This window comes from Anopheles moucheti, chromosome 3, assembly GCF_943734755.1.
Source record: "Anopheles moucheti chromosome 3, idAnoMoucSN_F20_07, whole genome shotgun sequence".
NCBI lineage: Eukaryota > Metazoa > Arthropoda > Insecta > Diptera > Culicidae > Anopheles > Anopheles moucheti.
This window is the reverse complement of record NC_069141.1, coordinates 81,860,240-81,875,890: the sequence shown is the minus strand read 5'-3', so window position 1 is coordinate 81,875,890 and position 15,651 is coordinate 81,860,240. Positions and strand designations below refer to the sequence as shown.

Sequence of the window (15,651 nt, the reverse complement as noted above, 5' to 3'; positions counted from 1 at the left end):
GGAAACATTCATGAAAAGGGCCAAAAATTGTCGCGTTGGTTTCACTGTTTGTTGGCCTACGATCAACTCGTGCATACATTACAGCTTAACGTATTAACGTAGATTATAATATTTTTAGATACCGCACTCGAATCCAGCAATCTTTTTGGCGAATCAAAGTGTAAATGGCTCGACCATTCGTGTAAAAAAGCACTTTTATGTTAATAAAGTCATCTGCATTGCAGTTTTCCCATCAATAGCGATCTTCGAAAGCATGCCCTTCGGGGGAAAAAGCGCACTCCATGCAAAATGCATCGAATTTAAATATGCTATAATTTATAGGTCCTTGATTTTTTATAGCATTGTGTTTATATTCTCTTATTCACGGCGGCTGCTTCTCGCTCTTTCTCTTTCGTGCTCACTTTTCATATGTCAACGGTATGTGTTTTTGGTTGTATCGTACGTAAACAAAAATATCTCTTCCCCAAAGCCTTTCGTTGCGCTTTTATGATCTGCTACGCATATTTTATCTGATAAGAACTGTTAAATAATAAAAGGTCGCAAATGTCCCCGTTACATTATCGCTTTTGCTAAAATTGGTGCAAGTATTCACTGTCAGTGCCTGTTGCTTCGCGGTTCAAAGTGTTTTTGAGAGAATGTTTCGAAAAATATTTCCCACAACGAATGTGGTGAAAGTTGCTCAAAGATGTATCTATAGAAACGTTAGTACTACAGTACGGCCACGAATCTGCATCGTAGGGGCTGGCCCAGCTGGTTTCTACACTGCCCAGTACATCCTGAAACATCTGGACAACTCTGATATCGACATTGTAGAAAAACTGCCGGTTCCTTTTGGATTGGTGAGGTAAACAAACAATAAACAACTAATGCGCTACATGTTGAAATAATCTTCTGTGGCTCGCTTGTATCATTGTAGGTTCGGTGTAGCACCAGATCATCCGGAGGTGAAAAATGTTATTAATACATTTACCAAAACAGCTGAAAACCCTCGTGTACGATTTCTTGGAAATTTGAGTTTGGGAAAGGATTTCACACTTGAAGAACTGCGGGAACGATATCACGCTGTGCTACTTGTAGGCATGCATAAGGTACAGTCTATCGATACAGGTTTTAATGCAGTTTCCTTTCTTCCAGACGTATGGAGCAGAGCAAGACAATACGTTGAACATTCCAAACGAAACCCTCCAAAATGTACTCTCGGCACGAGAGTTCGTCGCTTGGTATAATGGGTTGCCCGGGTTCGAGAATTTAAATCCTGACCTTAGCGGTAAATCGATGACCTTATTAGGGCAGGGAAATGTAGCTGTTGACGTAGCACGTATCGTCCTGTCCAGTATAGACGATCTGAAAGTAAATGGCCCAACTATGGATTTATTTATTATACACGTTCTCATAATCATATCATTCACCGTAGAAAACTGATATTACTGAGTATGCTTTGGAAGCCCTTTCGCGAAGTCGTATCGATACTGTTCATCTCGTTGGACGAAGAGGTCCGTTACAGGCAGCATTCACAATTAAGGAACTGCGAGAAATGCTGAAACTCTCCAATTGCGCCACGAAATGGCGGGTTGACGATTTCGATCGTAAGTAAAAAAACATACCATCCTCGAATGGCACCGTTAATGGATACGTTTGTTTCCCTGTTCTACAGATGTAGAAGAATCCATACCAAATCTACCTCGTCCTAGGAAGCGTATCACGGAACTGATGGTGAAAAGTTTAGCAGAACAGCAACAGAATAAAACTCCCCCTAACTCGGAAGGATGCTTTCTACCAATATTCTTCCGTTCGCCGGTTAATTTCATTGGTACCGACAAGGTGGAAGCTGTAGAGTATGTCGCCAATAAGCTGGTGGAAGGTAGAGCCCTTCCAACTGATCAGCGGGAAACGATAGCGACGGATCTTGTATGTCGTAGCATCGGCTACCGTGCCGTGAGCGTGGACAATCATATCAATTTTGACGATCGCAAAGGTTGTGTTTACAATGCTGGAGGTAATTTCGGAAAAACAGTGCATATAAATTACCTTCGAAATTCTCACATATCCTTAATAATTCCCTTTTAGGACGTGTTTTAAAACAAAATCTCACCGGAAGTGACCAAACAATTGACGACATTGAAGATAAATACGAAATTGGCCTGTACGCATCTGGGTGGCTTGCAACCGGACCAACGGGCGTAATTCTTACGACGATGAATAATTCCTTCGGCGTGGCCGATACGGTGTGTCGTGATTTCAACAGCAACACCATACGTCTAAAGGGATCCCGACCCGGACTCGACCTTTCCGGTCGTACATATGTTAGTTGGAACGGATGGAAAGCCATTGATGGTGAAGAAGTTAGACTTGGCTTAGCAAAAGGAAAACCACGAGAAAAGCTTACCTGCGTTAAAACTATGCTGCAGATTGCATCAAATGCAAGCGATTAGGTTCTCTGAGAACGACGCACAATTTGTTATTGCGAGTACATGCAGCTCTCATGTATTGATTGTTATGTTTTAGCAACGTTTTTTTATTCTTTTCATCCTTCAATATCTCTGGGAGTGGATCATACAGTCGATAATATTAAACAAATAGAATCATCACTCACGGCACATTGATTGTTGTTGGTAGATTTAGTTTTCTCTCAAAACGTATCACCATAATGGGTTTTACTTTCTCAGCATCGCTTTAGGTACTTCTTCGCATCCTTGCTATCGTTACCGAAGGTTTTCCCAAACCTGTAACATCAGAAATACGGTCATTACTCAACAACACAATTCATCATTCAATTGGTCTCACCTAAACATAGCTCCAGGAACGTGCCCTTGATAGTTCGGCAGAAGGCCAATCGTTTTGTGATAGATTTCGTTTACCCTCGCCGATGGTTGCGACGTTCCGGCACCGGCCAATGTTATCGGCTCCCAGTCGGTGCTCCGTCGGTGATTGTAGCTGTTGGTAAAATCACAGAGCGCCTTCGACGTGAGCGGTACGTTCGCTTCACCAAATCTTGGCCAAAGGAACGGTTTGTGTCCAGTGTATCCTACAGTAAGATAGGAAGAAGAAAATCCCGTGAGAAGGATGCACTCAAATACACAAAAGTCCGTTTCTTCACAAACTCGTAGCGTAAGACATCCTTCTGCAAAATGTGAACTGTAGCTCTACAACCTAAAGTGCGTCCAACGTATACGATAAGAAGAATGGATTTAAAATGCCTTCACTTGCAATAAGCTCCCGTAGCCTCCAGAGTAGTGCCCGAAAACAACATAACTGTCATTTCTATCGATCAAACATTCGGCAACATTGAGCTTGCATATTGGGGTTTTGCATATCAAAACGCAGCGGAGAAGTGCTAAACTAGGCCAATGCTAATCAACGGCCCGGCGCGTCACTACTGGCTGAAAGTGAAACCAAAGACGTCAATCAGCGGAATTGCAATGCGAAACACGTATGGGTAAAGAAGATTGCACCACAATTGGAAGCATATAAGCGGACTTCTTATATGATACTGATAATTGGAACTGTTTTCTCGTTTCTCACTTCTTGTGGTGTTTCAAGTACGACATTAGTTAAATTCATTTCAAATTCTTTCAAAAATTCAGTTTCCTTGAGTGTATTCGGTCGTACTATAACATTCTATGAAAAATGGTATTTACCATACATTCAGTTCTTCAAATCGTGTTCAAAATTCAAAATTTCTATTTATTGTATACCTAAAAAAATTATTTAACGTTAAGAGGTGATTATATCAATTGTACCATTCAATGCAACACTATTACACAATCCGAAACAACAACAACCTTCAATTCGTTAAGCTGGGAAGAAAATGTACATTTAAATAGTCTAAACCGAACGCACGATTAGCGGTTAGCTATGTACCGTTGCAAGCATTACCTAGTTTGATCCACTTTTCCGGATGTTCGTTCGGCAGTGCCATCGGTGGTGTGTCACGGGAAAAGTAAGGCAAACCGGGCAGTGGTGGTAAATTTTCCATCGGAACCTCCTTTACCACGCTAAGCGCATCGGGACGCACCAATCGAAGCGGAATCTCATAATCGTTCAGTCGAAGCTGAAAAGAAAAGAAAAGACACGCTTAAAATGGCATCAAATTTTGGTTTTGTAAACGAAAAGAAGCAAACACTCCCCCTCCCTCCGTGCCCAATCCCGTACCATCCGTTCGCCTAGACTTCCTTTGGAGATGGTTGAGATTGGTTGTGCAACACGATGGCGCAATCGTTTCAGCTGGGCACGCGTTCGCTGACAGTCTCGCTCAAACTCGGACAAACCTTCCGTTGTGGTGACGGCATATCGTTTGCCAAATTTATCCTTCGTCCTCGGTATGTAACCCTCGTAACCGGGCATCGGCGTGTGATGGTAGATCGTGTCCCGCTGATCATCATCCTCTCGGCGGCGATCTTCCTCGTCCAGCTGTGTGGCAACGGGTTGTCGTTCGAGCTAAACGGGATGATAACGGTACAGGAAAATTATCTTGCACACAACAGCCCAGAATAGTGTTATCTTACCGAATACTCATCATTTGTTCGATCGGATAGGATCAGCTTTTCCGAGTGGGCCACCGTCGGATCGATCAGCAATCGATGCGTGAGCGATGAGTATGTATTACCGATCCGATACATGTACTGCGGACAGTAGCCTGTATAGCTGTAAAATATAGTATTGATTACTTCAAGCGTTCACAATGGAGACGCCTGGTCATTTAATATAAATGCAGTTTCTCTCCCCCGTAACTTATCATAAAAATCAATGATTGAAGTATTTAGTGTCATAAAATTTGTTCTATATTTAACACTGCACTAGGTGTTGTCTGCATATAAACACACACCATACTTCATTACATTCTCTCCAATAAATTCATCCCACTATTGATTATCGAACCACCCCCTCGTTCGACTGCATTCAGCACAGCTGAGCCCAATCGCACAGGTTCAAGGTGAAACTGCCACTAAACCACAATTGCCAAACAGTAATTCGCACCAAAAGTGGCAAAGTGTACAAAAACAACATCAACAGCAACACAAAGGACCCATCCTATGTTGTTCATTTTTTCCTCTTTTGGAAAAACAAAACTGCGGTTCAATAAATATCACACCTTCGAAGCAAACCGCTAAAGGAATGCCACGTCCCGTAAAACCGTTTAATGTATTCTTTTCCCTTTTTTGGTTTTCATTGACGCATAGCGTGTCTGCTATAAGCCCGATGGCATGAAAATGGCACCCCAGAACGACACGGCCCCACCGTGGGAAAATAGTCCTGCATGTGTTTAAGCGACCGGTGTAGCTACTGTTGCGTGAATTGTGGCTGGTTTAGATGAACTTGGCTACACACACAAGTGGCACACAAGTATCGGTTAACACCTGCCTGCTAGCGGCAAGAAACAAGCAATGTCACGGTGGCAATACTGACGCGACACTGGTTAAATAGGGATGTTTATGGGAAAATATACATCATTCTTTAAATAAAGTGTACTTTAGGATGGTCAAAGGAGGGAAGTTTGTGGTGAAATCTTTTGAAAACATAACATAACTAATTCTCAATTACGTTTTTTAGCTCACAATGAATCATTACTTACCCAGGCATAAAATGTGGCTGAGGTGTTGAAACACGTCCTATATTAGGTAGTGACATCGTTGCACTATTTAAATATACTTGAGCGCCCTAAAATGTTCAACAAAACTCAATTTCGTGTTGATGCTGTCCTGAAATTAAAACAATAAGAAAAAAACAGATAACATTAGAACACCTTTATTGCGCTTGATTTTATTTCCGACCGTGCAGCGGCTTGCGATGCTTGTACAGTAAAAGCAATTAACACCCATCATCATAGTTGGGTCGTTAAACTGCCTGCTTTTGCACAACTGATGGGTGCAACGGAAATCACAACTAACTCACCTGTTCGAAACTTCCGATGTTTAAGACCGGTTGATACAGGAAACGACTTTAAATTAAGTTCTTTCCTGCAAATCGATGGTAAGAGAGCGGAAATGGAACAGTCCACGGACGGAGCTTAGGAAAATGCAACGACGTTCCAAAATAGTTGCCCAGAACTCTTAACAGAAAGAATTCAAACGTATACCAAATTTGATATTTTCACAAACAAAAATTCGGGAAACCTTCAGCCTTCCAGGCCTAGGACTAAGTTCGGTACGATTTAGGATCCGAAAAATCCCACACAACTGAACTGATTTGTAAGAACGCACGTGTAAAAGGTACTACGTTCCCGTACGCTCTGTCGACGGCTTCTGCGACCGATTGGATTGAGCTACCAAAAAACAGCGGCAATACCGCACGAGCCCTAGCGCACAACTGTTGGACATGGTAGGCTATGAAAAGTTCGATTGCTTCACGATTTTAGCCTGAAGTGTACCTTCCTCTTTACGTGCCCTGCTGCCTAGCACACAGCACATGGCGGTCGCTTGCCATTGTTTGAACGTAACGACTTGTTTAGTACCGGCGTGGAAAAGCGCACTTGAAGTTCCACGGCTTGGAAAAGGTCCTTTTCCGTGGAGGTCCTGCGCCACGTTCAACGACTGTTGAAACAGGAAAAGGAAACGAAACGAGACGAAAAAGAAAGGGAAAGCACCACGTTGTGTGTGCGTGTATGGGTGTGTGCATTGCAAATGAAGCGGAACGCACTACGATGTCTAATAAAATCATCCAATTTATATGTTGTGTGGAAGTTCGAAGCGACCGGCAGCAAATACATAAATGTGTTTTTACCTTATTTGTGTTGGCATTGGTTTTAGCTCGTCTCTCGAAAACCTTCAAGTGAAAGGCCAATATGTCTAGTCCAATTTCTGCTGCATGATATTTATCTAATCTCTTCGCTTTTTGCCACTAACCCACAAAAAGTGCAGAAAAATCCACCCATTTCGTTTGGTGGTCGTTATCCTTGTCCTTTGAACGACAAGCGTCTTAATAAACGAAGCTCATTGGAAAAAGGAAATGATTCCCCCCGTCCACTTCCTATTCACCCAACCTCAATTCTGTGCCACATTAATACTAGTCAACGCTCAGCACAGCTGACGATGATGCAAACAAATTCCGTTGGCCCCCGCCGTGACTCCGTGCCGACCGACTTTGGAAAAGAGCCGCCTCAAAACTGCAACGGAAGGACGCGCCAGTTCATAAATTGTCAATCATTCGGCAACCTTCTGTTGATCCCTTCCCGTCTGGTGAGAACCGTCAAGAGAACGTCGTGATTTATCGATCTACCACCAAGTGCTCTCGACCCTTAATCAATTTGCAACGGCTTAAACGAAGGTCCTCTTGGCTATTGGGTTTGTGTTCTGTTTTTTTTTGTTTCTTTTCCGTTTTCGGGGTTTAATGCTCGACTGGCATGCACCGTGGGCTGGAACTTCACGAGGGCCATATACCTTTGACCGCCCCTGTCGTTTCTGTCATCAGATCAAAAACTGATTACGATCCGATGGATGACAATGTTTAAATTTCTTACTTCCATTAAGTGGCTATTGATTTGAATTGACGTTCACAGTGTAATTTACTGTCTCCTAAGGTTTTTTTACCAGCCCAATAACCCTCAAAAGATCTAGAGGCCAGCCATTTCAGCTTTGCTTTAAGTTTATTTTCCAATCGCTGAATAGCCATATCCTGCTTAAGGAGGATTGGTCTGGATGGACCGGTCCTGTCGACCCGGCCCCATCTTAAAGGTTTAAGCTTTCTTATCTCATTTATGCAAATAACCTTGATGTCAGTTATGTTTAATAATTAACAAATATAATATTTATAGATTAAAATGCATTTTCACACAACAAAAACCCTACTATTCTTTTTGTGTTTCGTTCGACATATCTCAAGGTCTTTTCGAACTAACCTCCTGGCATACAACGTCGATAAAATGTACCGTATTGTTACAATTCGTATAATGAATAAAAATAACAGACGTCAATAGAATAGGAAAAGAGCATTGGCATATCAACGTCAATAAGCTCAAAGAAAATAATATACATCACAAATAAAACAAGTACACTCGCAACTCGTCCACACCCAACCCTCCCGAGTACATTATTTAAATCGTGACAAACTAATTACGTTTCCGGCGGATATCTTCAACTACAATACCATGGAATGGACCTATCTCGTAAAAGCACAACTGCACATTTTACATTCCGCCCAACATTGTGAGTAATCGTTTGCAAAATCACCATAAGGTGCTAATTAGGTTAAAACATAGCCCCATTCAACGCTACTCAATGCGGTCCAATTTTTCTGCTATTCAAGCTTAATATCGATGAGTAATCGTGTAGATCAAACGGTACCACGAAGATCATCCAGGGCAAGTCACTTCGGGATTCTAAGATTCCAGCGAACATATTCGGGTGACAAATGTTAAAAGGAAATGAATCACATGTTGCGTTGTCCATGTTACCGGCAGCGGCTAGGTGTGAATCGAATGATCGGTTGAGATCAAATAAATACACGATCATGTCCGCAGCGCAGTGTTAGTCTTTTCCGTTCCGTCGATAGCGAAGGAAGTGGTTATAAGTTACAGTGTTGCTGAAATAAAATAGTGAACGATTTTGTTAAAAGCTCGGTTCGTGATTATATTGGCGAGGTTCAAAATGTTGTATAAAATTACTGTGAGTTGTTCGTAGCCGAAAGTTGTGAATATTGCTAGTGTTGTGTTGCTTTTACTGACGTGAACTTCTATCTTGTCGCTACAGATCACTATCTTCGTTTGTGCAGCTACCGTACTAAATGTAGTTCATAGTGCCCCGAATCAACTAAGCAGAGACACGTTACCACATCGACATGAAGATCAGTTATTAGCTGCGAATCTTCCTGCCAGCTCATTAAACCATTCGAACGATCCCGAACGAACGGTCCACAATGGAGACGCATCACACGATAATCAGCAGAATGGATCATCGCGTATGAAACGAGCGCTCATCTTTCGGCCACTGTTCGTTTACCGACAGCAGGAGATTAAAAAGCAAAAGTTGAAAGAAATGCGACAACAGCAGCAACAAAGTGTAGCGTCAGCTGCGTGTGCTGCTTGCCAACATCATCAGCAGTCCGCCCGCCAGCCGGTCCGATATTATGCACAGCAATATCCGTACCAGCGGTGGTAGTAAAAGGATGGTTGTATAAACAGCAATTTGACCGTGTGCGAAAATCATGACCAACGAGAATCTCATTATCATGCACGTACCAAACACAATATGTCGTGTACATATGAGATGATTGTGTTTGCTATTTATTGTGAGTTCATTCTACAGCTGTAATTTATTTATTCAATAAAATACGATGTAAACAATTTGTATACTGCTCTTTGTTGTGTACATGATTTTGAGCACAAACTCAAAGGATTTATTATTTGAAAGAATTTAGCTTAAAGCTGCTTATGAATTATTTAAAATGGGTTAATTCTGCAGCTCGTTCTTGCGTTGTACAAAACCAGATGAGCGAAAATTTGAATTTACCACGTGCATCAAAGCTTTATTCCACGTGGCAATTCTCATCTGTGCTGCACAACGAAATTTTAGTGAAAGCAACTGGTTTATTTAACTACTCCCGTTTGTGGCCGAACAATTATTTTCAATATAAGACTGTTTCACAGAATATTATAAGAGTTATTATAAGAGTGTTTATCTTCACAAAGTTTGAATGATTTTATAAAAATTGTAAAAGCTCAAAAACATGGATCGACCACCGTGCTATCCTTACGAGACGGTTCCATTTGCAACCGCCCTTCGCAAAACCGGTTCGATGTACTGTGGTAATGTAAATAACGTCAACAATCGTTTGACGCTCGTTTGACGTCTGTCGCGTGCACTGTGTGTATATTGTTGCGTGATTTCTTTCTGCACCCGTTGAATTCTGCAAATTTTTGAGTATTTTTGTACAGAAAGTACCAAAGAAAATTGTACACAAACGCTACAACGAAAATGCTGTCCCGGGCCTGTAGACTTATGTCGAAGAATTCTCTCAATGGGAGAGCTGTTTGTGTACAGGTAAAGATCGTAAAACATGCACCCATACCGGGCGTTCAAAACCTCTAATACAAACATTGCTTTTTCAGGAAGCATTAGCAGCAAACTGCTACCAGCGAACGCGAGATTATCACATTGCGTCGGGAAATGCCGGTTTGCATAGGTCAGCTATTAAACCATGCACATTATTAAATACTAAGTTCTCCACCATCACACCGATTACGGCTACAGTGTTGGTGAGAAATCTCAGCACAGCAGATGGAGATAAAACGGCCCTGCTGGACACTATCCCGGAACCACCGGTGATTCCACAAGCTGCACCGGAAATTGCCGACATTGTATCCGCTGCAGAACCAGCATTTGCCACCCTTGGTTTGGGTGGTTGGACACCGGTCGGTATTGTGCAAAACTGTATGGAATTCCTACACATTGGGCTAGATCTACCATGGTGGGGTTGTATAGCCATCGGAACGGTCGTTGTACGAACGTTGCTGTTTCCGTTGGTCATTGCATCACAGCGCAATGCGGCCAAAATGAACAACCACATGCCCCAGCTGCAGGTGCTGCAGATGAAAATGACCGAAGCCCGCCAAGCCGGTAATGCCATTGATTCGGCGCGCTACGGGCAGGAAATGGTACTGTTTATGAAGGAAAAAAAGCTGAACCCACTGAAAAACATGCTGGTACCGCTTGCTCAGGCACCGATCTTCATTTCCTTCTTCATGGGACTACGTGAAATGGCAAACACGCCGGTAGAATCTATGCGCGATGGCGGATTGTTTTGGTTTACGGATTTAACGATTTGTGATCAATTCTATGCGCTACCGATCATCACCAGCGCTACACTGTTCCTAACGATTGAGCTTGGTACGGATAGTGCACGAATGTCGGCAGCAAATATGCAAACCGCCAAGTACATCTTGCGTGCTCTGCCCTTATTTATCTTCCCGTTCACCATCAACTTCCCGGGTGCGATCCTATGCTACTGGGCGTGCAGTAACTTCTTCTCTTTGGTACAAGTCGGCTTTCTGCGGATACCGAAAGTGAGAGATTTCTTCAAAATCGATCGTATCGTTGCACACAGGCCGGAGACGCTTCCCATCAAGAAGAAGGGATTCACAGAAGGCATCAAGGAATGTAAGAAATCTTTTATGTGGTATACCTATAGAACATTATCAACGTTGTGAACTTACTTTTCCACTTACCTTTAACTGTTTTACAGCCTGGACAAACATGAAAATAAGCAGAGAGCTAGAAGAACGTGCCCGGGTTGATGAGATTCGTTTCCAAAAGGCTGGTAAAGGACCGTTGGTGAAGACGTATAAATACGATCCCACTGCCCCGCGAACAGGCGCACCCAGTGCGGTAAATGCGAAGAAACGGTAATGCAACCTATCACGATCGTACTTGATCAGCTGTACTACACACCAGTGAAAAACCAAACCTTTACAGTAGCTGCAATAAAGCCATGTCCTTAGAAGAAAAAGGCATCTAAAGCTTTTCTTCCAGTTCGGTTTATTTCAACGGCGTTCCGATACACTGATTGATAACTTCCATTAGATGTGTGTTTTCCAGTGCGGCCGCCACACGTTCCTTATCGGTCAGCTGCTTGTTGACAGCGTGCTCGGATGCATGTGTGCCAGGATTAATTTCTACCGATACCTTAAATCGAGGAGGCAATGCTCGAAGAAGCTTTACGCGTATCGATAATCCAATCAGCGTTGCCATGCTACAGTGTGGGATCGTCGGTGTGAATAGGATATGGACAGTGCTTTTCTCATTATCCACCGTGATTAGACTTTGCTCCAGAACGTGCAGTTCCTCAAGGGTCAGGGGATGTTCCGGATCGTTAATGTTTCGTATCAAATCTATCGATTTAACAACCAGTGTTAAGAGAGACTATGCAAAACATTTCCACCATTACTTACCGAAAATTTCTCGCTCATCGAACGGATCCACCACATCCTCGTCCTCGTCGTCCTTTGTTAGCGTTCGATCTTCGCACTTTTTGTACACATTTGGATTAATATTTTCTAACTCCGCCATTCTGCGGCGTTTTGCAGCAAGCACAGATCCAAAACAAAGTTTACTGCGCTGTAATTTCTCAATTCGTGAACCGGTTCAAAGCGGGTTGTGTTTTGCTTTGTAGCGAATTGTCATCACTGACAGCAGCCGGCTGTCAAACAGAACGATTCGACGCAAATCATCTGTGGTAATCAAATCCGCAATTCATTGTACGTTCTTCGTAAAGCGAGGTTTTACGTGTTTTGATACAGAGTTATTCGATTTTGTTTGTGAAATATACATCGGTAGAGAACATGTCGTCGAGATACGATCGCGCTATTACCGTCTTTTCACCGGACGGCCACTTGCTGCAGGTAGAGTACGCCCAGGAAGCGGTCCGCAAAGGATCGACCGCAATCGGTGTGCGCGGTAAGGATGTTGTGGTACTCGGCGTAGAAAAGAAATCGGTCGCCAAACTGCAGGAAGAACGTACCGTCCGGAAGATTTGTCTGCTGGACCATCATGTCGTGATGGCCTTTGCTGGCCTAACGGCCGACGCTCGTGTGCTGATCAATCGCGCCCAGGTACAGTGTCAGTCACACAAACTCTCGGAGGAAGATCCCGTTACGCTGGAGTACATCACCCGCTACATTGCTGAGCTGAAGCAGAAACACACGCAGAGCAACGGACGTCGTCCTTTCGGCATTTCCTGCCTGATCGGTGGCTTCGACTATGACGGCGTGCCGCATCTATACAAAACGGAACCATCCGGTGTGTACTGCGAGTGGAAAGCCAACGCTACGGGCCGCTCGGCGAAGACGGTGCGCGAATTCTTGGAGGAGCACTATTCTCCGGCCGCGGTCAGTACAGAGGAGGGAACGATCACGCTAGCAATACGGGCCCTGCTTGAGGTGGTGCAGTCTGGACAGAAAAGCCTAGAGGTTGCTGTGATGAGACGCGACGAACCGATGATGATGCTGGACGCTCAAACGATTGAAGAGTACGTGAAAAAGATCGAACTAGCGAAGGAGGAGGAAGCAGAGAAGAAAAAGGCGAAGAAGTGATTTACCCTCGCGGAACCGCATTTTCGAACTGCACTGTCATGTTTTCTTATGTCTAATTTCGCGAAGGACTTCGGAGGATCAAGTCTGAGGCGGTGGTTGATATAAAGTATTGCATTAAAATCACTGAATACACTTGATGGAATGGATGCACGGTTAGTTGTTTCTTGGGAAGGATGTTGAACGCCGAAACATTTGGGAATTCTGCAAAATACTTGAAGATCGAAATCGAAGGTTTATTACGTAAAATAGAGCATCTCTGTATTGTTTTTACATGTTTAATTAAGAAAGATTTGGTGTAAGTCGTCGGCAGCCTTAAGACAGAAACCCGATCGTCATGCAAAGTACGGGACTCTGAGATCACTATTCAAACTGTAACGGATAGAGATCATTTAAAAAGTGCAACAATCTATCGGTAGATAATCCCTGTATATAAGATTCCTGTATTCTGTTCTCATCGAAGTGAAGTTCTCTGGGAAAATTGGGTAGCAAACAAGAGCAACCTTCTGAATTTGACCACCATCAGTCTTACTTCATCAGCAGCAGAGGATCGAATGGTAGGCGGAGTAGGCGGTCGCCTAGGACCTGGCCGTGTTTTGGGCCAATCAAAGTTTTGCCGATTGTGCGATTTTTGGAAATTTAACAGCGGAGTTAATTTATAGAACAAAATCTAATTAGAAGGTAAAAATTGACCGAAAATATCCTTGGTCATATCATTTGTTTCTATTTGACTACATTGCATACATTGCATAAAACATAGTCAATTGTAGAAATTGATGTTGATGTCATCAAATGCTAAACAAATCTATAATTAACAGACAAGTTACTGTATAAAAAATGCATACAAAACCTATTTATTCACTCTAGAATTATGCAGTTATGCTACTGATCAGTCGGTATATAAATGCACAGTAATTGTAGAACTCAGAAACATAAAATCAGCACGCTTCCTCAGGATATCGTTCCAAAGCTTCCTTTAGCCCCAAACATTCGGTACGAAGAGTTTTTTCTTTCTTGGACGCCGTGTTGTAGTCGTTTCCGGTGTAGTGTCCGGCGGTTGAACGGAATCTTCCCGTCTAGAAGGAAGGAAACGGTATTGCTGAATATAGTTCGTAACTCTTTTATGGGCATAAACATTATGTACCTTTTGCCGTTATAGTATGCTGTACCATCGTTTCGTTTCCATCCACTAGCACCTGCACCACCAGCCGGGTAGGGATAGTAGTAACCATTGTAATAGTTGTTCCACTTCCATCGAAGGTAAGGATCGTTCCAGACATTTCTAGAACCCGCTGTCCAGTGATCCTCATAACCCGGCACGCCGTAATAGTTGGGATTACCACTATAAACGGCTACATTTTGTGATTCAGCGGCGGTCGGTTGTTGATAATAACTGTAGCCATTTGCCGACGGTCTGTTATGAGTCATGAAACAAAAAATCGTATTATTGCACGTAAGTTGTGAAACATTTACAGCACAAATGATCACACACCGTATCGCCGAATCGGTGCCGTAGTAATACTGTGACGATGGGTAAAAGAATGGATCTGCCACGACACAATTCCACCGGAAAGTGGCACAGTAGCACAGCACAGCCAGCGACAACGATCTCACCAGACCTTGATGTTTGCACCCCGAAGCCATATTCTAAACTGTCCCTGAAATGGACCAATTGCACCTAGTTTTGATCTATCTCCACTCTTCGTAACCTCGTTCGATCGCTAACCGTCCGGTGCATGAATCGGTTGAGGCTTCACTTCTTACAAGGTGCAGATGTTGGTGGAAAACATTAGCACCTGCCGGAGCAGGAAACGATCGCTGCTGCGCCAACCGCTTTTCTTCCTCTTAGCAGCACAAGCAGGGTGCTAAATGTGTGTTTTGATACCGAGCCGATGATCGTACGGAAACCGTGTGCTAGACAATTCGTTACGTTTAGAATGCCTCGTAAATGCCATTACGCTTACTCACGCGATGCAGTTTGCGATGGGATATATGAATCAACCTTTTTAGTTGCATAAAATGTACATAGATGCATGGCAGATTCAAATAAAACACACATCAAACTGGCGGTATGATGAAAAAGCAGCTTCAGAGAAAGCGAATGTGCGAAAGCTTTCCGTCGTACCGAGCACATTTCACACATCCATTGTCGTGACCTGGAAGCAGGCTGAACTTGAACGAGGCACATAACTCACAGCCTGTCTGATTGAGATGCGTGGTGTCCACGCATGGGGTCTATTTTTATGATGAATTGATCGTTCCATTCTACGCCATTCCTCACGCTTTACAACAGTCGTCAAGAAAAAAAACCCATCTGTCCAACATGGTCAAAATCGAGCAACTTAACCGTAGGGTGTAAAATTCGGACCCTTCCTTCTAATTACCAAACGAGTTCAAGAATTCATGTTCCTGGTGGTAAAATATCGCGTAGATGTGCCACAATGTTTTTTTTTTATTAGCTGTTTTAGCACACGCCAGCACAACACTTCAGTATAAATAGATATCGTACGATTACGATTGGCTTAATTTGCTAACAATTATCACAACATGCGCGCCCGGGATGGTAGCAAAAACAAACCCCAATCCTATCGACCCGTTTGCGGTACTAAAGCGTTCAGGACGCGTTGCTTCTT

The 15,651-nt window shown here is 43.2% G+C and overlaps 7 protein-coding genes across 7 annotated transcripts; 4 read left to right on the top strand and 3 right to left on the bottom strand.

Moving 5' to 3' along the window:
* Nucleotides 1-488: 488 nt before the first annotated feature.
* Nucleotides 489-2,597, top strand: LOC128302099 (NADPH:adrenodoxin oxidoreductase, mitochondrial). Its single transcript, XM_053038828.1, has 6 exons — nucleotides 489-844; nucleotides 917-1,073; nucleotides 1,135-1,350; nucleotides 1,415-1,586; nucleotides 1,655-1,996; nucleotides 2,068-2,597. Exons 1-6 carry the CDS (start codon nucleotides 636-638, stop codon nucleotides 2,430-2,432), a joined length of 1,461 nt encoding a protein of 486 aa, XP_052894788.1. The 5' UTR covers nucleotides 489-635; the 3' UTR covers nucleotides 2,433-2,597.
* Nucleotides 2,523-5,644, bottom strand: LOC128302100 (UPF0605 protein CG18335-like). Its single transcript, XM_053038829.1, has 6 exons — nucleotides 5,573-5,644; nucleotides 4,506-4,644; nucleotides 4,153-4,437; nucleotides 3,877-4,051; nucleotides 2,785-3,025; nucleotides 2,523-2,723 (listed from the first exon to the last, which is right to left on the bottom strand). Exons 1-6 carry the CDS (start codon nucleotides 5,626-5,628, stop codon nucleotides 2,663-2,665), a joined length of 957 nt encoding a protein of 318 aa, XP_052894789.1. The 5' UTR covers nucleotides 5,629-5,644; the 3' UTR covers nucleotides 2,523-2,662.
* A 2,938-nt stretch (nucleotides 5,645-8,582) lies between these two features.
* LOC128305036 (uncharacterized) lies at nucleotides 8,583-9,184 on the top strand. Its single transcript, XM_053042314.1, has 2 exons — nucleotides 8,583-8,600; nucleotides 8,685-9,184. Exons 1-2 carry the CDS (start codon nucleotides 8,583-8,585, stop codon nucleotides 9,090-9,092), a joined length of 426 nt encoding a protein of 141 aa, XP_052898274.1. The 3' UTR covers nucleotides 9,093-9,184.
* A 602-nt stretch (nucleotides 9,185-9,786) lies between these two features.
* On the top strand, nucleotides 9,787-11,439 carry LOC128302122 (mitochondrial inner membrane protein OXA1L). Its single transcript, XM_053038861.1, has 3 exons — nucleotides 9,787-9,974; nucleotides 10,043-11,090; nucleotides 11,176-11,439. Exons 1-3 carry the CDS (start codon nucleotides 9,909-9,911, stop codon nucleotides 11,337-11,339), a joined length of 1,278 nt encoding a protein of 425 aa, XP_052894821.1. The 5' UTR covers nucleotides 9,787-9,908; the 3' UTR covers nucleotides 11,340-11,439.
* LOC128302123 (MIP18 family protein galla-2) lies at nucleotides 11,405-12,059 on the bottom strand. Its single transcript, XM_053038862.1, has 2 exons — nucleotides 11,882-12,059; nucleotides 11,405-11,821 (listed from the first exon to the last, which is right to left on the bottom strand). Exons 1-2 carry the CDS (start codon nucleotides 11,997-11,999, stop codon nucleotides 11,469-11,471), a joined length of 471 nt encoding a protein of 156 aa, XP_052894822.1. The 5' UTR covers nucleotides 12,000-12,059; the 3' UTR covers nucleotides 11,405-11,468.
* Nucleotides 12,060-12,167: 108 nt separating this feature from the next.
* Nucleotides 12,168-13,167, top strand: LOC128302102 (proteasome subunit alpha type-7-1). Its single transcript, XM_053038831.1, has one exon. The coding sequence runs from the start codon at nucleotides 12,272-12,274 to the stop codon at nucleotides 13,019-13,021; it is 750 nt and encodes a 249-aa protein (XP_052894791.1). The 5' UTR covers nucleotides 12,168-12,271; the 3' UTR covers nucleotides 13,022-13,167.
* A 765-nt stretch (nucleotides 13,168-13,932) lies between these two features.
* Nucleotides 13,933-14,662, bottom strand: LOC128305201 (uncharacterized). The gene is made up of 3 exons (XM_053042540.1): nucleotides 14,511-14,662; nucleotides 14,163-14,432; nucleotides 13,933-14,094 (listed from the first exon to the last, which is right to left on the bottom strand). Exons 1-3 carry the CDS (start codon nucleotides 14,660-14,662, stop codon nucleotides 13,995-13,997), a joined length of 522 nt encoding a protein of 173 aa, XP_052898500.1. The 3' UTR covers nucleotides 13,933-13,994.
* Nucleotides 14,663-15,651: the final 989 nt, after the last annotated feature.